At 46.1% G+C, this 22,641-nt stretch overlaps 1 protein-coding gene across 1 annotated transcript; it reads left to right on the plus strand.

The window, feature by feature from the left end:
* The first annotated feature begins 2,571 nt into the window (after positions 1-2,571).
* Positions 2,572-21,535, plus strand: ppp1r1b (protein phosphatase 1, regulatory (inhibitor) subunit 1B). Its single transcript, XM_083676909.1, has 5 exons — positions 2,572-3,071; positions 16,354-16,437; positions 16,621-16,696; positions 18,228-18,377; positions 19,197-21,535. Exons 1-5 carry the CDS (start codon positions 2,958-2,960, stop codon positions 19,388-19,390), a joined length of 618 nt encoding a protein of 205 aa, XP_083533035.1. The 5' UTR covers positions 2,572-2,957; the 3' UTR covers positions 19,391-21,535.
* The last annotated feature ends 1,106 nt before the right edge of the window (positions 21,536-22,641 follow it).

Genomic DNA, 22,641 nt, shown 5'->3' on the forward strand with positions numbered 1-22,641 from the left:
TCTCTATGATCCTGATAAATGAAATGTTTCACCTTTTAGTTTAATTTCTGACCCTCAAATCCCAGATGCTTCAACTTATTATCAATAGAACACCTGGCACCTGTGGGTCGGGACAGAGGGAGTGGGTGTGGATTTTAAGGGAGTAGGTGTGGATTTAAATGTCAACGTTTCCACAGTTTTTAACTCAACTTGGAATGGTTTTTAAGGTTCACCACAGGACCAGTTCTCTAACCTTTGTACCACTGGTGATCAAGAGCAGGGCTGAAGTGTTCCTGAACATGAACTTGTTCCTAGTTCTCTGGGCCTTAATGTCTCTGTGGGGCACATACTGACTCTTGGGAGGCAGTGTTGTCAACCCCTGCCCTATTGGCTGTCACATGGAGAGTGATGCCCCATTTAGGAGAGGTTAGGGTTACATACTTTTCCCAGTATGTCACAGGAGCTGTGTGTGTGTGTGTGTGTGTGTGTGTGTGTGTGTGTGTGTGTGTGTGTGTGTGTGTGTGTGTGTGTGTGTGTGTGTGTGTGTGTGCGTGCGTGCGTGCGTGCGTGTGTGTGTGTGTGTGAATCTGAGGGTGATAATACTGATACACAGAGAGAACTGAATTGCATTTGTTACTGCGAGGGGGATGAATAGAGATAATGGTATGTTGTACTTTCTGTTGCAGGAAGAATTCTTTATGCTCCTGTCAGCAGTGTCAGCCATAAAGGCCTGTGTGTGTGTGTGTGTGTGTGTGTGTGTGTGTGTGTGTGTGTGTGTGTGTGTGTGTGTGTGTGTGTGTGTGTGTGTGTGTGTGTGTTTTGTACAGCATGTTCCTCCCCTAATTGTGCCAAGAAAGAGAAATGGTGGTAAAAGGCACTGAGCTAAATTGTGTATTCACCTCTCTATTCCTCATTGCACTGAATTCTCTCTCCATTGTGGTTCCCTGACTGTTTCCTGGAACTCGTCTCTCATTTGTTCTTCCCTGTCCTCACCTGTGCTCTTCCCCCTGTGCCTCAGCCCTTCCATGGTGAACAGCCCCCTGGGCACTCTGCTGTACCTCTATTGCAGGGGGGTGTGTTCAAAGCTGGCAGAGAAAGCTAGTGAAGCCAAACCCTCTAAAGCCCACTGATGAACTCCCAATCTGTCCGCCCACATGGAAAGAGCGAATGAATACCGCTCTGGCAGCGTTCCTCCTGCTCCTACCGGCGGGATAAACACACTCCCCCAGTTTAATGTGTTTCTGGTCCCCATGGGCTGGTGGATAGTGAGACCCTTGTTGACCCTCCGCCTTCAAACCGCTCCAGCCACCCTCCTCCTCCTCTCCCACCACTACTCTACCTCATCCCCACCCAGCCAAAGCTCTACCCTGACCAGGGGCCAAATCCACCCAGCGCCACTCTGCACTCCTCAAATCCCTCCGCTTCGAGTGAAATAGCAGCATGGCCCCACACATAGCACATGGACTGCCCTCCCCACCCCCCACCCCCCACCCACAGACCCCTTATCTCACCACCCTCTCTGTCTCCTCTCTACCAATGGAGGCAGGCGGAGGTAGAAATCGGATTGTAATGCATGGAAGGAGGAACGGTCTCAAACACGTGTGTTGTCCTCCCGTCCGTCCTCTCTCTACTCCCTCTGTTTGTACCCCTGTCTTTATATCCTCCTGCATTATGTGTTCCCCCACCTCTCTCTCTCTCTCTCTCTCTCCCTCTCCCTCCTTCTCTCCTCTCTGACCAGAGGGCAGCTGTTTGTGTTTATGTAACCTCATACCAGTTCTCCGGGTTCTGTAGTCTGCCTCGTCTTGTTGTTGCTGCTTCACCTAATCCTAACCCTCTCATTGACCTGCTCCCACACTGACTCATATAGTCAAGACTTTCCTGTCTCCTGTCGCCTGTCGCCTGTCGCCTGTCGCCTGTCTCCTGTCTCTGTCTCTGTCTTTATCTCTGTCTCTCTCTTGTGTTCATGCTGGTGGTATGTGACACGTTTTGTGTTTAATACCATCCCAGTCATGGTTTCATAACGCTCTGCAACTCAACGGGAATGAGACTGTGAACATTTTCCATGGAGGACATTTATATTGGAACTCATTAATGTGTCTGTTCCCTGGGGCCCCATCAGACATGCATAGCACCACTGCCCAATCAATCTATCCATCTGCCCGATGCCCAATCATAGCATGCATCCTATCCGCTCCATTTGTCACTTTGCATATATAAATGTACTTTTTGCTGCGCTCTGCCAATATGTTTTTATTGCTTGCTTATATTTCCCCCCTCCATTCTCTATCCACCTCTCTGTATTTCCCTCCCTATTTGTCCCCCCTTGCTCTCTCTCTCTCTCTCTCTCTCACTCCTCCCTCTCATTCACAAATAGAGGCCAAAAGAGGCTCAACTGATGGGATGAGATTATCTTTTTTTTCTGATTACAAATCAACCTCAGATAAAAACATTGCCCCCCCCCCCCCCCCCACCCACTCCTTCCTTCCATCCCTTCCCTCCTCCCTCTCTCCTCCCCTCACTCTGGCTCTCTCCGCCCCCTCTATGCCTCTGTCCCTCCCCTCTCTCTCTCCCTGCCAGATCTAAGGACGTGTCTCATTCACTCTTGCTGCACAGGTTGTGAACGAGGGAAAGAGAGGGAGGAGAGAAGAGAGAGAGGGAGATAAACACGGTCAAACAGGAGTGAGTGTGAGACAGAGAGAGAGAGAGAGAGAGAGAGAGAGAAAGGAAGGAACTGGAGAGTTAGTGGAGAGGAGAAATATCTGCCAGAGAGGGAAAGAGGAAAGGTACAAAGATAAACAAAGTGAACATTGAGAGAGAATCTGTTCATTTGTTTTGAAGGGAGACAGAGGCAGAGAGAGAGAGAGAGAGAGAGAGAGAGAGAGAGAGAGAGACCCTTCAGAATCAGGACTACCTTGCAGTGGGAGATTCCTCCAGGCAGCTGAGCTTAGTGAGTGACCCCCCCGGTGGGAGACAGAACCATGGACCCCTCTGCGTCCACTGAGGTCGGGGAGGAGACCAAGGAGAGGAAGAAGATCCACTTTGCCGTTCCGTCCTCCGATCCCACCCAACTGGACCCCCGACAAGTGGAGATGGTCAGTGATAGATGGGCTAGTAGAGATGTGGGTGTACAGTGTGTGTGTGTGTGTGTGTGAGTGTGTGTGTGTGTGTGTGTGCGTGTGTAAAATGATCTGTGTGTTCACCATTTTCTGTGTGTGTGTTGGCCATGTCCTGTCCAGCATGTGTACATAGTGTGATTTCTGTATACGTTAAAAGTGTGGTTAGCTTCTCTGTGGTACATGTGGTTCTGCCAGTCAACTGCACAGCTCAAGGTAGTCTCTGTATTCACTTGGCTTGGTTGACCAGGGTCAGAACTGGAACTTGTGTTGTGACACACTGGGTCAAACAGTTCCATATTACACCAGCCGTCTCAACCACCATTTCACTGTGGATTCAGTGTTCATCTCTTTTTCTTTGGGTCTGCTCTGTGGCCTGATTCTCTCTATCTGGCTTTGCCACGTGATTGAGAAACAGTGTGTTATCACATTTCCCTTTTGGGTTACTCTCTGTTTCAGCTCATCTTTGGCCTGTTTAACTATGCACCATTGAATTCATTTTGAATTAGTTTCTGTGTGCCATTGACTTAGTCCAGTTTAATCCTGTGTGAATAGCTGGCAGCCATAACCTTCAACATAGTTTGCCACAGAACTCCCGAACAGAGTAAATGATTACACAGTTGACTGAAATGTGTCCTTCTGGCAGATTTTCTCTTTTTCTCAAAATGTTGTCCTCATTATTCAGTCCAACTCTCATCTCTCTTTCTCAGTGTCCCTGTCTTACCCCACCCTTTTCCGCTCTGTTGCCATTGCCAAACACACTGTATGTAACCAGATGGAACCGTACGCAGTCTTCTGTGCCAAGGTGTGTGTGTGTGTGCGTGTGTGTGTGTGTGTGTGTGTGTGTGTGTGTGCATATACACCTGTAGTCAGGTTAAGGTGGGCCAATCCTGATCGTTCTCCTTGGCCCTGCTGCTGGTACGTTTTATTTTAGTCCAGGAGAAAGTGGGTCAAAGTAGGAGTTAGTTGGTGCCTTGTTAGATCGAGGCCAGTCGCTCATCCCCCTGAGATGCAGAGAGAGAAGACTGTATGGACGACTACGAAAGAAAAAGGCACAACCTGTTCTCTCTTTCACCTGTCTGGTGTCAGCTCCCTCAGCAGCTGTCCTTGTTACACATCTCCCACATACTATAGCGCTCTCACAGCTCATAGTGTTGCATGGTGTCCATCCTTTAACCTGCTACATCAGATCAGGTGGCCGGTCTCAGACTCAAGGGCATGACCCACCACTCACGTATCTTAGGTGTTCAACCTCTAACCCTCCGTTCATAGCCCTCTCTGGTTCAGCCCTGGTCCTCTCCCCCCCCCCCCCCCCCCCCCTCACCTCTCTCTCTCTCTCACGCTCTTTCTCTCTGAGTTTTAGTCAATTTTTTATGTGCTGTCTCTTTTATCTTCTGTATCTCCTTCTTCCTGTTTATCAGAGGAACTTGTTGCTCAACTCCCCTATTTTCAGAGCTTGTGGTGAGGTCTCTCTCTGTTAGCGTTTCCCCCTAACCTTTACTCTCTGCCCCTGCCCCCTGCGGGACTGCTGTCTCCCCCTCTCCATGGTGTGTCTCCCTCCTCTATTTGGGATGTTTGGGGTTATCTGGTTTATTTGGGGGCAGTTCTGTTACTTTACACTAAATACACCTCTAAACACTCCATAGGTTTACATTAACATTAATATCTACACTCACTGAACACTTTATTAGGAACACCTGTACACCTTCTCATGGTGGAGGTGGTGGAATGGTGTGGGGAATGTTTTCTTGGCACACTTTGGGCCCGTTAATACCAATCAATCATCGCTTGAATGCCACAGCCTATTTGAGTATTGTTGCGGACCATGTGAATCCCTTCATGGCCACAATTTGCCCATCTTCTAATGGCTACTTCCAGCATGATAATGCACCATGTCACAAAGCAAAAGTCGTCTCAATCTGGTTTCATGAACATGACAATGAGTTCAGTGTTCTTCAGTGGCCTTCCCAGTCACCGGATCTGAATCCAATAGAACACCCTTGGGATGTAGTAGAAAGGGAGATTCACAGCTTGAAAGTGCACCTGAAAAATCTGCAGGAATTGTGTGATGCAATCATGTCATCATGGACCAGAATCTCAAAGGAATGTTTACAACATCTTGGAATCAATGCCATGAAGAATTGAGGCTGTTTGGAGAACAAGGGAGGCCCTACCCAGTATTAGTATAGTGTTAGTGAGTGTAAATAGAGGCTCAGGTGAATTGGTCAGAGCTGAATTCTGAGTGGGGAACAGTGAATGAGAGTTATGAGGTTATATCAAATACACTGGCAGTATAACAAGAAAAGGGAGTGTGGGAAATAGAAAGGATGTGTGTGTATACTGTGTGTGTGTTTGTTTTTGTGTGTGTTAGTATATAATTTAAGCAGCGCTGAGTGTGGGGCCCCAGGGATATGGGAGTGGGCATGGTTAATGGTTAAAGAGGCTCATTCTCAGATATCCACAGCAATTATGAACACCCACGCTTATTTACACACACACACACACACACACACACACACACACACACACACACACACACACACACACACACACACACACACACACACACACAGAGGGAAAATTGGTTTAATAAATTCACCAATTATTATCACAACTGAATGTACTAGTGTATATCTCAATTTATTTGGTCTACAACTACTTATAGTACACTGTGAACAACCACATGCCGATGAGAGTGATAGCACCGTCACAATGACTGCAGAGTTGTTGCCATGACAGCTGCACACAGCACCGTTACATAGCCTCCCTCACAGAACACCTCTGAAAGGTCAGTTTTAATTCCGGAATGTCTGTGTGCTTGGGGGCCATTTGCATAGGCGCTCACACATTTGTAAATGTGTGTGTTTCTAGCCAGGAGGATGCAAATGTGAGAGCGGCTCTCCTATCTCACACCTACGCCCTGCCTCATATTCCAGACGTGACTCTGCACAGCCTCATGCCCCACAGCCACATTCACACTCACAGACCAATTAGACACCAAGACCAAGATACAAAACACTCCCAGCGGGTCCACTGGTTGTGGGTACTCTCCGGAGGGGCATACAGTAGGCTGCTGTATTTCTACACCCCCCAATAGTCTGCCTTTGATACCAACCCTTCATGTAGCCATAATGGCTCCCAGTTGCCTCTCTTTAGCATCAGACATCTTCATAGTGAGAAGTCTCTCTAGAGGACGTGTGTGATCTGGGCCCGCATTCATAAACTGTCTTAGAGTAGAAATGCTGATCTAAGATTAGTTTTGCCTCCCAGCTGATATTGAATCAGATAGCACATTGCTGCGTTTACCTCTAGTATTCCCCCATGCATTGTAAATGATGTGGGGTAATGTGCATAATGGAGGGAGATTAGGGTCATCCTGCAGAGGCTGCATCTGATTCACTCACAGTTGGCTGGTGTGTGGACTAAACACCGCAACAGCACTCCCCCCTCTCCACTCCATTCTAATGTAATCCTCTCACGTTGATCCTATGGATTGATAGATCACCCATGGGGCCGTTGATATCAACATGCAGCAAAGAGCAATAATCCAGGCACCTATTTTAGCTCGAATCTAAAGAAAACCTGTAGGGAGATTAGAGGGCCTCTGTTCCCCCCCTCCTCACCCCCCTCACCCTCCTCACCCCCCTCACTTTGGTTAGACGTCACACAGCGACCTTTGGTGCAGTGAGTGCTTGTGGGTAAACATTACTGATCAAGAGGGACTGTCAACATGCACTTCTAACCAGAACACCTCACTGGATGGCATAAAGAATGTGTGTGTGCGTGTGTGTGCGTGTGTGTGTTTGTGTGTGTCATGAATGTGTTCTAGATCCAGTTTGACAAATTGGGTTTATGCAGTTTATCCCTCATAATGGAATGTTGCAAATGATTGAAAATACCATTGGAATTATGATTAATTCCTGAACAACCAAAGCTATGGCCTATGTTCCTTTATAGGCACCCACAACACTTAATGGTATTTGCATTGTCAATAAGAGAATATATTAGGCTACATTGACTGGTTGGAATGTAATTAAAGCACAAAGGGCTGTCCATTATGACATACAACATAATAACTATTTACAACAGTTGTTGGTAATAACAAAGAATTAGATATGGGTGTGTATGTGTATGTGTGTATAGATGTATTTTCCTCCCTGTTTGTAAGTGTCACAGTGTTTTGTTGTGTTAATGGTTTCAGAGACGCATGGGCTAGGAGGTCTGTGTCTTCATACAGCAGCTTAGCAGGAAGTGACCTTACGACTCCTTTCACCCATTGTGACCATGCCATTTTATTTGGACTACTTCTGTACAGTACCTGCTCTTACAATGGTCAAATCGAAAGTTCAGTTCAGTATCTGTTAGTGCTGATATCTTATTCTGTTTTAGAGACAGACAAGTGAAGGCAGTGGGTTTATATTTCTTGCATCATAGTCATGAGGGTTTGTTCATTAGTTTGTTCGTAATCAAAGGTTAGAGTACATTGGCATGTGCCCTTTCACCAATGTTGTTATGTGGCCTGTATGTCTGTGACTGTAGGCCCAGGTAGAATGATTGTTAGTCTGACATACAGACTACAGCCTCTCCTGTCTGTATGTGCTCATACCTGTGTGTGTGTGTGTGTGTGTGTGTGTGTGTGTGTGTGTGTCTGCATGTGTTGTATAAACAGCTAAAACACAAATATTGAACGTGGGCAGAACGATCTGCAGCCTGATGACAGTATACACATCTTAAGATCAACCAAAGAACAGAAGCATGTGGGCTCGTTGATGACGTTACACAAGCATGTGCTGCTGAAATATATAATATCCACCCAGCCTGTTGTCATGACAAACAGAGTCCCCTGTTGCCTTTTAGCTATGAATCCGATGTATTTCAAATCAAATGTATTTGTTGTAAGTCGCTTTGGATACAGGCGTCTGCTAAATACCATAAATGTAGATGTAAATGAATCCATCCACCACTGTAACAGCACTCTAAATACGAGCTATCACTGCCACTTATCATCACACAATCAGCAGAAAACAAACATGTTGACTTATAGAATTAGGCCATAATATCAGCAGAGATGTTGTGTCAGTATTGTGCATTCATTGACATGACGCATTCCAGGGCCAGTTATGGAGGCGTGCCCACATGCAGTCATTCACGTGGGCACACTAAGGGCACTCTCCTCCATTACTGCCACTCTGCCAGGCTCTGCCCTCTGCTATGATAATGGCAGTCTTATCTCTGATGGAGTGAGAGCTGAGGGGGGATTATGATCTCTCATCTCTATTATGAATGGTGCATTCAAAACTCGAGCTCCGAGTGAGGAAGAATCCTTTTGACTTGTAATGACAAGTTGGAAACTCTAGGATCCTCCTTGAGCTTTGAGTTTCCAACCTGTAGTTCTCTGACGTAACGTCAACAAGAAAGGAAGCATGGCAGGATTTAGCAACCATGTGTTTCTAAGCTGTTGAATACAGACAGACGCTTGTTTTCTTACATGAGATACATTGTGGAGAGTTGGAAACTTGCAAAATGGAAAGTTAAAGTGGTATAACTGGCCAATGTTAGCCATCACCTGCGGGAGTTCATGTTGTTTGGAGTTTCCAACCTCAAATCACTTGAATGCTCCGAACTCAGAGGTCCGAGATCACAGATGGGAGTTTCTGAGTTGGTCATGAATGCACTATAACCACCACTGCAGTGGGCGGGGGCTCGGGGACGCTGGATGTGGTGCATCATGCCGGGTCAGCACCAGGACCAAGAGGAGCCTAGTCTCTATCATCTGGTCTGGGTCCATTGGTCTGGGAAGTGTGACTCAAAACAAATTTAATTGGTTTGGTCCTTGTTTTATCAACACAGAAGGTGTGTGTGGGGGGGGGGGGGGGGCGTGGCATGGCATGGCATCATGTTATTGTAGTTGTTCCTGTCATAATCTCTCACTGTCAGCATTGAGTGGATGAGTGTTTTTCTGCATATAACATGAACTCGTTCAGGCATGGCTTTGGGGCATTTTCAATGTTTTTTTGATGGGTCATGTATTTCTTGTGATGTGTTATCTATCTGCGGTTCAGTAGCCTGTGTTTCGACCTGACTCTTAACCTCTTGAGCAGATCACGTTTGTTAGGTATTCCAATCACAACCTTTCCCTCACTCCTTGTCTGTCAAAAAAATATAATCTCTGCACCTGTAGTTTGTGCACGTCACTAGAGGAGGTTTGATTGATAGGGCTCTCAATCCTCAACACAACAGGTTTCCCCTTGGCTACCAACTAATTAACCAAGCAGTAGGGGGGTGTGGAAGTGGGTCAGGGGAGGCTGGTGGAGGCTGGTGGAGGCTGGTGGAGGCTGGTGGAGGCAGATATGGGAGGACGGGCTCATTGGAATGCATGCAATGGAATAAGCAATGTTATCGATAACCATACCCTGTATGATATCATACTGTTAGTAGGTACGTTCTCTGTTTGGGGTAACTGGAGAAACTGGGGTTACACCCTCCAGCTGCTACCTCCTGATCATCTTTTTGTTTAGTTAGCCATTGGTGGGGTCAAAGGTCGTTCCATATGTGTCCTGCGTGTAGCAGTTACTGATTGAAGCCCAGCAAATGGTGGCTGGCATTACAGGGTCTTCTCCCTGGGTACTGTAGTCAGATTAGCATAACTGCCTCTGACAGGTGATAGGTCTGATAAATGGCCTTTGGCTGCGTATATGATGTAGATCTATTTATTACAGAAAGACAAAGGTGAAAAAACTGTCCTTATGAGAGGAGGCGTGGTGGGTGTGATGTGTGCAGACAGTGGGGGGATACTCTGACCCCCCTTCGGGTGTTTGTTTACACACATTGTGAACCTTCAGAGTGCTCAAAAGCTCTACCTTCAGAACTCCTGATCCTGATAGTTTTAATAATAATAATAATTATTATTATTATTATGAAGCTCATAATATTTGCACCAGACATAAAAGCAAAGAGAGTGGAGTTAATTATTTGCCCCTGGTTTTGTTATCCATCCTCTGAAAAATTAATTACTTTCCCCGTCTAAAACTGAGTTTCCAAACCATGTCAGCATAACCAAGAGATTTAAAAACTCCACCGTTTTTGTTCTTGATTCTGTATAAGTGTTGCTGCGTTGCTAATGCCTCTTAATAAAAAAAAAGAATCTCAGTGCACAAAGAGAGAGATTACTTTCATCTTGTGTTATTGCACTTGGGGCCCACAGCACTCTAGCACTTAGAACCCCAAAGGTTCAGCCACTTCATTTCATATGGATCTCATCAGGGCTTGACACAGACCGGGGGGGGGGGGGGGGGGGGGGGGGGGGGGGGGGGCGATACTGCTGCTGGATTTAATTGAGACCTGTAATGAGCTCATTGTAATGCAGGGATGGAATGCGCAGCTATGGCCTCTCTACCAGAGATGGGCATAGCAGTGACCAAAGGGTTAAACAGTGATGGGACAGGGAGAGAAGTGTGGATGGATTAGTTAGAGGGAGAGAAACAGAGAGAATAGAAGCAGATGGGAGAAGGGGATATTGCACAGAGAGTATTGACCTGCTTCCGACAGACTGAGAGAGAGAGAGAGAGAGAGAGAGAGAGAGAGAGAGAGAGAGAGAGAGAGAGAGAGAGAGAGAGAGATCTGAATGAATTTCGATTGGCTTTGACAGTGTACAGTTGGAGCATACATATCATAACTGGTAAGTGTATGTATGTGTGTCTGGTTCCCCCTAAGTGTATGGGTTATTGCATACTGTATGTACTGTAGTCGTCCCAAGCGATGGATGAGTTGCCTGTGTGTGAGCAGGAGCCTCCACTGTATATCTATCACTTTGAAATCTATATCTGTCTGAGGGGCAGAATTATGGCCAGATCGTTAGAGGGAAAGAGAAAGGACGGAATGTTCCCCATACGGCTTCCGTTCCACCTCTGTCTCAGGGAGCTGGGCTCTGTGAAGGAGAGCCTCCTTTACTTGAGACATTGGACTCTGGGTATAAACATGTCTGTGAAACATCGATGAGCAAGTGGTATGTGTGTATTTTGTATTTCAATTCATGACCATTTCAAACTTCGGTCATAAATTCAGTCCCAACCTTTAACAGTTAATTGTTTGTGTATACTGTGATTGGTTCCTTGCTAATTGACTCAGGTGACACTAATTAGTTCATGTGCGTTTGAGTTTTTATTTTATTGTTTTAACTCGCTCTTTGGACAAAATAAATGTCGTACTTTCGGATATTTATTCTGTGTGTGCTTTTAAAGCCTTTAAGTGTGCATGTAATGACGTGCCCTGTACTTGGGGGATAGGACTGCGCCCCCTAGGGCTAACAGGGGGGTAGGCCTGTAGCAGGGTGTGTTGTGTTGGCAGTGGGGATGGATACAGTGACGCCCCCTGGAGATAGCAGGCTGGTATTGTGTAGAGCTCTGCTCTGTTTGATCAGAGCTAGCAAAAGTCTCTCTCTCCTCAGGGTCTCTTGGGGGACCTCAGATCTAGTTTAGTCTGTCCTAGTGCTGCTTTTAATAGGTCGGGCCATGAGCTGCCATTTCTTAGGGGACTGTCTCTGGGGAGCAGACCCATATCAACCAGACCAGCACCCCAGTTGGTAACACAGAGGGGGGTGCTAACCACACAAACACATACACACACACACACACACATGGTCACGTACATACACGCACGCACGGATGCAGGGACGCACGGACGCACGGACGCACGGACGCACGGACGCAGGGACGCACGCACGCAGGGACGCACGCAGGGACGCACGCACGCACACACAGCAATGCAAAGCCAACATTTAGCCAAGGCTCAAGAGATTAGTGATTGTGGCATTGAGTGTAGTTATTGGTGCAGGTCTTGGCACTGTTGGCTGGGTCAAGAGTCTTTTTACCCTGTATGCCCCTAGATTAGAATACCATAGTATGCAGACTACCATAGTATCTACTAACATAGACCACCTCCAGCGTCAGCCTTTAAAGAGAATGAAAGAAAGAGAGGTCCAAAGGGAGGAATGTGTTCAAAGTGTTATTTTTCCCTTTCTCTCCCTTTCTCTCCCCCCCTTTCTCTCTCTCTCTCTCTCTCTCTCTCTCTCTCTCTCGCTCTGATTTGCTCTCTCTCTCTTGCCCTTGCTTTCTCTCTCTCTCCCTCTCTCTCTCTCTCTCTCTCTCTCTCTCTCTCTCATACACACAGACAGCTTTTCAACACATTTACAACTTCACACACCATCAACTTTAAACTGTAATGTTCAGTCCTCTCACGAACCACAGTGCGTTCCGGGGGAAGCGAATGCTTCCCTAGTCTGCAAATCTCTCCCAGATTAAGCTCTCTAGTGTTTTGCCTTACAGGCTCCGTGGGAGACGTGGTGTCCCATGGGGATGCCTACAGTCACACACCTGTGGAACCCCTGAGTGGCTCAGTGACAACTCATCAAGAGCCCCGTTGAATAGGAGCCTCAGAGAGGGACGGAACAGTGGGAGCGATCCTAATGATGCTGAACAATATCTGCCAGTGAGAGCGGGAGCGCGGGTGGCGAGTGGAGGGGGGGGATAAAGTATAACACCAGAGTAATCTCACGCTGTGGCCCAGGATTCGCGTAAATGAGAAAGTCAGAGATGGTCTTATGTAACGGGTGAAGTGGGGCGATTTAAGGCTGGAAAATTACAAGAGTCGCGTTGTGTGTTATGTCATCTGGCCTTTCTCCCCCGTCATACGCCCCTCTGCCTTCGTCACCCAGACAGCTTGAGCAGCATGTGGGCGCGCGTGTGTGTGTGCGCGCGTGTGTGTGTGTGCGTGTGTGTGTCTAAGCATGTCTGTGTGTGTCTGTGTGTATACGTGATCTGCCTCCACATCCCCGATCAGTCCAGGAAACTGTATGTGTGTATTTACTGTGCGTTGTTGCTTGTCAATTCCTCGTTCTGACTCCTCTTTCCAGGAATGATGTATGTTATTCAAATGTATACCGGTATTCACCTTCTTTTGTGTGATATAGTACATGACGACCTTGTCTCGGAAATGGACTGATGCCATGACTTTAAACATTACTGGAATTAATCATTAGTCATGAAGTCATTCATCCCTCATTCACCAATCATACTGCCATCGGTGATTGCAGGAGGTTGAGGGTTAAAGGTTATGGTCATTAACCCGTATGAGGCCATGTTTAGGAGCTGAGTCACTCATACACTCACTGAGGGTTGATACACACCACTAACCTGTTCTGTAGTGTAGGGGAACGCATTGCAGATTCTAAATATATAAATCATTAGATTATACCACGATGACCTCAATTATCCTGCGTCATCGTACACTCTACTCAAGGGTAGAAATACTGTACACTCATTCAATCTCTCTCTCTCTCTCTCTCTCCCTCTCTTGCTCTCTACTTTACCTCCCTACCTCTGTTAGCCCTTCATACTTCTCATGGTCTCCTTCAATTTCTCCTTCATGGTATCTTGCTTTCAGCTCATCTTTTCTCCATCTGTCTATTCTGGTATTTTCTCTCTCAATAACACCAGAGCTTCCAGAGCGTCACACCAGGGCCCCCGGAAAGCCAGTCCTCTGCATGGCTGGGATGCAGAGGACAAGTCCAGTAGTCATCCCAGTTTAATGGCTGGATACAGGAATGGGCATGGTCCAGGCAACATCTGGTCTGCTCTGCTCTGGCTAACCTGTTCTCTGCCCTCCTCTGTGTGCACACTACCTCAGGCATCCCTGGAGGGGAGCAGGTGTCAGTCAGGCAGAGGCAGAAGCCACTGCAGCAGCCTCCAGCCCCATGTCTCCACACAGCTTGTCAGGGGAGAGAGAGAGAGAGATGGAGGGGGTCAAATGGAGCCCTGCGGATGTCACCCACTGAGAGAGAGAGAGATAGAGAGAGAGGAGGGAGAGAGAGATATGTAGTGAGAGAGACATGTCAGACATCACCCAAGCTGAGCACCATAAGATTTCAGTGAGAGCATGCTCCAGTGATGGGGGGTGGGGGGTGGGGGGTGGGGGGGTGGGGAGGTAGGGGGTTAGAGACGTGTGAGTGAGGGAGAGAGAGGTTACAAAGGAAAAGAGGGGGGTTGTGGGGTTGTTATCCAACTGTCAAGGAATGAAGAAAGAAGGCAAGGAAGGGGAACTTAACAGGATAAAGGGAGGAGAGGTGAGAAAAGGATAGGAGAAGAGAGGAGAGGAGAGGATAGAGTGGCCTCGGGAGGGAGAATGAGACAAAAAGTTAGAAAAAAAGGGATGAGATATATATATATATAGGACATGTGTGACATGATTATGATGTGTGTCTCTGGAGTCCTAAATAAGGGTACAATCAATGCTCCATTACCCCTCTGTTTTCATGTCTGCAGCAGTACGTTCCGGAGCTTTCCGTGGTGTGTCCTAGCGAGCCTCTGCTTTGGCAACACTGGCCTTCTCAGCAATGACGCACACCTCGCAGTCTGTCCTTGTTAACTCGAGTGAAGAGTTTCACATACAGGGCCAAACACAAACAGACTCCATAGAGCAAATTCACGGAACATAGAGAAGTGCTACTTAGCCGTTTCCTGGATGCTGTGTAGCGCCATAAACAGCAGGCTAAGGTTAGCTTCGCTAAGAGAGGAGGCTTTCCTCCCGCCACCTCCCCCTGGTTGACTTTGACCTTCCGCCAGGGGAGGCTGTGGTGGAGGTAGGAATCGGAAGACGGGCTAAATGTAATGCATAGAAAAGAACAAGGAATGAGGAATGGTATCAAATGAAACACATGGGTTTGATACCATTCCTCATTTCGTTCCATGCATTACAATCAGCCCGTCTTTCAATTTCTCCCTAAACCAGCCTCCACTGCCCTCCATCCACACTGGCCTACAGTGTTCATCTGATGCGAAGGCGTCTGTGTTGTAGCCAATATAACTTGACCGTAGCCCGCCTTAGTCTATGACTATTGTTATCTATCAGGACTATGGAGATTATATATAAGAGGAGATTTCACTCAACCTACTTGGACTGTACATAAGTACTTGTACATAAGCGTCCACAGCTGTGTGGGTTACTCTTGAATTAGAGCCTTAAAGCTATGCCCTATAGATCCTGCCTCTTGAACCCTTCTCTGCATTCCTGTCAGATGAATTGGACTCACTATATAGCTCAGGGGAGGCTGGTGGAGGTAGAAATCGGAGGACGGGCTCATTGTAATGCATGGACGGAATGAGGAATGGTATCAAACACATTGTTTGATTCCATTCCGTGCATTACAATGACCCGTCCTCCGATTTCTACCTCCACCAGCCTCCACTGCTATAGCTGTATATAACGTCAGTGTGTGTAGGTTATTTGATTATCCCTATTGAGTGCTCTGATTGTGGGAGGCACTGTGATCACCCTGCTCCCCTGTATGGGTTAGGGAAGCGCCTCTAGGAGGTTTTCCACTAGGACAGAGAGTGAACTGTAGTACAGTAGCCCAAGGAGAGTAACCTGTCTGTCCCTGATGTCTGTCTACTCTGGGGCCCCCAGGGAACAGAAGGGGGAGGTGGGATGGAGAGAGGAGGAGAGTGGCTGGGCAGATATAGGCCTGGTGCTGGGGTTAGATTACTCCAATCTCTCCAATATTCTCCAGTCTGTGACAGGGAATAGCATGTCGTCCCCAACATCTGCAAACGCACACAGGCACTAGAGATAGCTTCAACAACACACTTACATTCAACATAGGCTCTCACGTGCGGTAAGTATGTACTGTAGGACGCACCCTTGGTGCTACAGTATATAGTAAATGTTAATTCACAGCCTTAGATTGGATTCTTGTGCAGCAGTGATATTTTTGAGTGATCAAACCACAGCTATAGCTCTGCTGTGCCGTGTCTAGTGGCGTAATCAGATGTCCCGTGTTCAGATGACCGCGGTCTGACTGCTGACTGCTGACCTGTCCTGAGCGTGTCCCCAGACTTGACTCTTTGCCTGGATCCACATTAGTCAAACTGGGTCAAACTGGACACAACCCCTGATGAGATGGCCGGTGCCCAGAAGGCTCAATTCCAATTTGACTGTTTAGACACGTTGAATGATGAATTAACACAAGAGCTTAGTAGGTTTCTTGGGGTAATGGTGTTTGGAATGTGACTTTGTTTACACCTCTGAACGGACCCAACAAACAAACACAACTGATGTTGATAATTCTCTTCTTTCCGTGTGTGTGTGTGTGTGTGTGTGTGTGTGTATGTGTGCGTGTGTGTGCACTTGTGTGTGTGCGTGTGTGTGCGCTCGTGTGTGTGCGCTCGTGTGTGTGCTCGTGTGTGTGTGTGTGTGTGTATGTATCTAGATCCGTCGCCGAAGGCCCACACCTGCAACTCTGTTTAGAGTGGCAGACCAAACTTCTCCTGAGGACGACCAGTCTACCCACCAGGTCAGAGAGAGGCTTCACAGCCCCAGAGGACGCATGTTACATAACTTCACAGTGCTCTGAAGAGCGGGATCATTTCATCTTGATATGCACCTCTTTACATTCTCTCTCACCTCCTTCATGACGGCATGTACAGCATAGTAGATGCTCCATAGTGTTTATGATCACGTCTTTTTCATCCAACAGTGGGTGGTGGGGGAGAATGGGGTACTCAAGCCCAAACGTGTCAACCCAAACGTGTATCAGCCACCATCACTGAAAGGTATGAGTATGAGAGGGAGTAATCCTGTGTTGTAAATGTTCTCGCTGTGTGGTGAATTATCCCTGTGTTGGTGCTGTGTTTACCTTGCTTCACTGCTTCTTGTTGCCTCGTGCTTCTTTGCTCTGTAAATTGAGTCCGTGGGGTGAGATGCATGTGGCAAACGGGCAGACACTGCACATTACCGTACATGCCCAGTCCTTCCATTTGTGTCTTTACACTGTAAGAGTGCATGTACATTTCACATAGGTGCAAGCATAGAGATTTGTTCTATATCTATGGGTGTAAGTATGTTTCTCTCTAGAAAATGTAAACATTCGTGTGTTTTTTTTATGCCCATATGCGCTGAATGTCCTTATCTGTGATAGAAAGAGTAAATGAGAGAGGGGGAGATTAAAGACTGTGACAGCTGTGAGACACTGAGTGTGAGTCTGTGCAACTCTGGATCATCCAGGATTACAGATGAGCGTATACAGCTGCAGACACACACTCACACACACACACACACACACACACACACACACACACACACACACACACACACGCACTCTCTCTCTCTCACACACACACACACACACACACACACACACACACACACACACGCACACGCACATGCACACGCACTCTCTCTCTCACACACACACACACACACACACACATGCAACCCACACAACCCACACACACAGTTATAAATGCTGCTTCATACTTGCATGTGAGCATGTGGTCATAAAACAGCAAATTATTTTGGAGCTTGTCAGAGCAGGTTCATTAAATGGGGATTTCTGGGTTCGTGTAGAGAGTTATTATAATAAGAGAGAGAGAGAGAGAGAGAGAGAGAGAGAGAGAGAGAGAGAGAGAGACAGTGCTCAGACTTGCTAGGAGATCACTGATCAGATACCCTGGGCCAGTACATCACCCTGTCTCTGTGTCGCAATGCTGTGAGTCCTTGGAGTTTGTGTGTGTGTGTGTGTGTTTGTGTGTGTGCGTGGGTAGAGAGAGCGAGAGAGGGGGGGGGGGGGTTACCAAGGTGACCTAGAGAGGGAGGGAGAGGGAGGGAAGGGAAAATAAAAGAGAGAGTGAGGGAGAGATAGAATGAGGTGAGTCAGCATTGTTTAGAGAGCAGGAGAACACTGGGCTAGACAGGGATAAAGAGAGGAGAGAAACAGATGGGGAGAAGGGGATGAGAGAGGGGGTAGAAAATACAGGATCACAGTAAAGTGCCTACTGCAAAAATCACTGAAGGACAAGCAATTCTAACCCCTCCATTTGTTTGTTTGTCTGTCTGTCTGCTTGGCTGGCTGGCTGGCTGGCTGCTTGTTTGTCTGTGTGTTTGACATGCATTTAAACACCTACTACAGTATAGGAAGCATGGTAACCTTGATAGTATTGAAGCCTGGTAAAAACCAAAACAACCTTTCCCTCTATCCCTGTGTCTGTGTGTTCCTGTGTCTGTGTGTTCCTGTGTTTGTGTGTTCCTGTTGTTTGTCTGTGTGTGTGTTGTGTGTCGCGTACACCTGTGTATGTGTGCATACAGCCGTGCAGAAGATGGCTGAAGCACACATGCAGCACCTAGGTGTCTACCCCCCCTTGGAAGACCCCTTTGAGGGGGAGGAGTACGATGACTACCACGGGCAGGGAGAGGAGGGGGAGGAGAAGCAGGAGAGATCTCCCACCAAAGCTGCTGGTGAGAGGCATGCTGTTCCAACAGGAAACTCCACACAATGCCACAGTGTTCACAACCACTGCTCTCCACACACGTTCCCATGCTGTCCTAATAAAGGTCTGACTACCTGTGCCAGTTGGAGGCCAGAGATGCTGATTCTGTGCTGCCAGCGCAGATGGCAGGCTTACCCAATAAAAGCCTTCCTGGAACCTCCTAAAACACACTTTCACTAGCTATTGCTGTAGTTATTTCCAAATTAATCTGTCGCATTATTAATCTGTCTGGACTATTACACAAGGGGAGAGTGGGGATCTTAAAGACACATTATTGTCATTAGTCAGAGATCATTCCACTGGAGCAGCCACAGGCCGTCATAATCATACATTACACAGCCTACTTGTACTTATCTGTCAAATATGTACAGGATTTGGGCACCAATGTACATAGCTGGGGAGGCCGGTGGAGGTAGAAATCGGAGGACAGGCTCAGTGTAATGCATGGAATGGAGTGAGGAATGGTAATTGGTAATTGATACCATTCCTCACTCCATTCCACGCATTACAATGAGCCTGTCCTCCGATTTCTACCTCCACCAGCCTTTACTGGTACCCACTCACTAACCGAGGCATATGTTTGCCCAAGTGAATGATACAGAGGGTAGAAACTACTAACAGTGGCGCTATTGGTGTAACGCGAGTGACCTTATTTCCGTGGTGTCCTCTATCCATCTTCCTTGTATGTCTGAATACAGTCCAAGCTAAGAGGCATCAAACACATGAACAGATGAGTCACTTGCTCTAATTTGCTGCGTCTTCTGACATCATCTCTTGTACCCCTCAGAACCCCAAGCGACGGGCACAGCAGGCCAAACAGAGAAGGCATCCGGCGTGACGGGCACTGCCAAGCAGATCCAAGGAGATAATGTGGAGGAAGAAGAGGAAGAAGAAAAAGAAGAAGAAGAAGAAAAAGAGGAAAAAGAAGAGGAAAAAGAAGAGGAAAAGACAGAGGAGGAGAGCAGGCGGGGGAGTGACTGAGAAAGTTGGGTAGAGAGTGGAGGAGAGAGAGAGAGAGAGAGAGAGAGAGCGTGTAACAGTGTGAAATCTAAAGAGTACTTCTGAACTCAAACATAAAGGGAGAGAAGAGATGTGCAGGTGTATAAATGAGTGTGATGTGAGAATGTATGAATGAGAGAGAAAGAACTAGTTTGTATGACTGGTAGAGATTTAAAGTGAGTGAGTAAGTCTAGATGCTATTGGCAAATTTGAATGAGTGAGAGATCAAGAAATCGGTATATTAGTAATCTTTAGAGAATGAGAGAGAGAGCGAGAGAGAGAGAGAGAGAGAGAGAGAGAGAGAGAGAGAGAGAGAGAGAGAAAGAGAGAGAGAGAGAGAGAAGGAGGTAGAAGGAGGTAGAAGGAGGTAGAAGGAGGTAGAGGGTTCTGGGCAGACAGAAAGTCATATGCCCCTTTATGAAGAGGTGAGGAGAGATCCAGCACCACATCATAAAGAACAGTCTGCAGACGCCACTTCGGCCCTAGAGTCTCCAAGGAAGTAATGAGAGTAGATTGGCCAAGGTCACCAAGGTCACCAACGGTCACCATGACCACAGGTCCCTCACAGCAACACTAGTCTTCTCCATGTCAGGGGCCTCATGTTCTCAGTGTTTATGAGCAAATTCTCCCTGGGGATAGCGAGGAAAATGATGGATACAAATAATAACTGAACATGAGTACAGCACAACACACACAGACACATATGCACAAACACACGCACGCATGCATGCACGCACTCGTGCACACACACACACACACACACACTCACACACCTCACTCATTCTAAAGCTCCATAAATCTAACTAAATACACTTGACTAAAAACCTTTGTTATATGTTCAGGGTATGTGAACCACTTTTCACCCTGGCCTAGATTGGAAATGTAATATGGAACATAATATTGTACATATCTGGCCCGAGAAGAAATGTGCTCGTACTGCCATCTTGTGGTAGTAGACAGCACTTTATAGATCCAAATGTATACAAAGGTTTTTGAATAATAAACCATGCATATGGATGAAGTGTGCATGTGATTAATCTAAATGATCCACATTTGTAATTTCTATATTGATAGTTTTCATATTTTTAGGATACATCTGGGGAGGTAACACTTGAATCTGGTAACACAAAGTAATTTTCTTTTACATCTTGAAGTGCTGATAATCATTCATGCAACCTACTCTGGGTTAACAGAAGCGCCAAATGATTTTGAAAAAGTGGCCAAATCTGACATTTCTGAGATTAAAATATTAGACATTTTGTAAACAGACAATCAGACATGCTTTCTCAGTCTTAAATAATCACCCCTGTAAATAGCTTTATGGGATATATCTCTGTGGCTGGGTATTTTCCTTGTTAACGCTTTATTGTCACAAAGCTTTTGTAATGTTTCAGTTAATGATAAGTGTTTTTCATGGGAGTACTCACAACTCTGAACAAGTGGAAATTTGAAAAGTACATGCAACCTCTCACACAATCATATCCATCTCACTCTCCCTGCTGAAATAATGAGATCGTTGTCTCAGAATATGTTTCAGCAATGTAGCTATTTGGGGTGCCAAAGGACTTGCAAGATATTACTCCCACTTCTGATTGGTAAATGTCAGTGTGATAAATGGCTTGCAATCACACACTACACATCTGTTCCTCAAGCCCCTGATTGCTTGGCTCAGGGGGGGAAGGGTGTCATAGATTATATGCTTTGGGATGTCTAAATGTCTTTTGGGATGTCTACATGTCTTTTGGGATGTCTAAATGTCTTTTGGGATGTCTAAATCTTGGTGTACCAATGTAATTGTTATGATTCTTTGTTTTATTTGACATTTTAACTTTTGTATTATCTTGATTTGCCTGAGTGTCTCTGGCCAGCCTGTCAAAGCTTGGGGACCCTGTGGAACTGCGGTGTCTCTACAGTGGCTCTGGAGTGAACATGTTCCTCCTTCCTCAAGTCTCTCTCTCTCCATCATATTCCTCTCCATGTTCCCTAGACGACTGCCATGGCAACAGAACTCTAATCCACGCTTAGTTTTCTTTATTTCACTTCTTGTTTAAAAAAATAAAAACATTTCAAAGTAAACAACAATTACAATATGTTATCTAAATAAACAAAGTTCCTGTTTTCCTTGAAGTTCCTGTTTTCCGTGTGTGTGTGTGTGTGTGTGTGTGTGTGTGTGTGTGTGTGTGTGTGTGTGTGTGTGCAATCATACTTGAGTTAGATTTCATACTTGGGTTGGGCTGCTTTAGCAAAATCATCTCAGGGCCTATATCAAAAATAAAGGGATTACATCAGAAACATATCTGTCCATCAGCCAATAGGTAAGAGATGGACATAAACTAAAATGAGATAAACAGACTATTTACTGTAATTGCAATTGTGAGTTTGCACCTTTTTAACTGTAGTCGTACAGCTATGTTCACCTTTTTAACTGTAGTCGTACAGCTATGTTCACCTTTTTAACTGTAGTCGTATAGCTATGTTCACCTTTTTAACTGTAGTCGTACAGCTATGTTCACCTTTTTAACTGTAGTCGTACAGCTATGTTCACCTTTTTAACTGTAGTCGTATAGCTATGTTCACCTTTTTTCAAATACTTTTTTAATTGATCAATGATTTAATTTACATGTTGACATAATAAACTGCATTTACATCACAACGTTTTTACATTGACATTTTCACCTTAATGTATATACGTGTGTGTGTGTGTGTGTGTGTGTGTGTGTGTGTGTGTGTCTGTATGTGTGTGTGATTCACACTCAGTGGTCTTAACATTTCAGCCCCTTTAGGCCCCAATCAGGACCTAATTGCCCATCCCTGATTAAAGGATGAAGTTGGAATTTCAAAGACAGAGTACATTTTGATGCAATCAGCTAACAGAACGAAGAGCATACAATGAAACAGGAGGGCAAAGGGTAGAGATAATGATGATAACGAGCTGGTTCTCTTAGTGTAGTCTATAACTAGAACATGAATGCATTTGAGTGCTTTGAAGTCAGAACAACTCTTCAACCAATGAGGCAGTTAGCTTTAGCTTACTGTTTGCAATCCCAACAACAAACATACATTATACCTAGCTAGGGACCTGAGGCCCTTCTTGACTTGTTTTTTTCTGTCGTGTTGAGACATGTTTTAAGTATGATTTGATATGAACTATAGAACAAGAAATGCCCTAAACTGAAAACATTTTGGGAAACTGTACTTTGATTTGTATGTGATTGAATTGACAAATACACGTT

The sequence above is a fragment of the Argentina silus genome (assembly GCF_951799395.1).
Source record: "Argentina silus genome assembly, chromosome: 9".
Taxonomy (NCBI): Eukaryota; Metazoa; Chordata; class Actinopteri; order Argentiniformes; family Argentinidae; genus Argentina; species Argentina silus.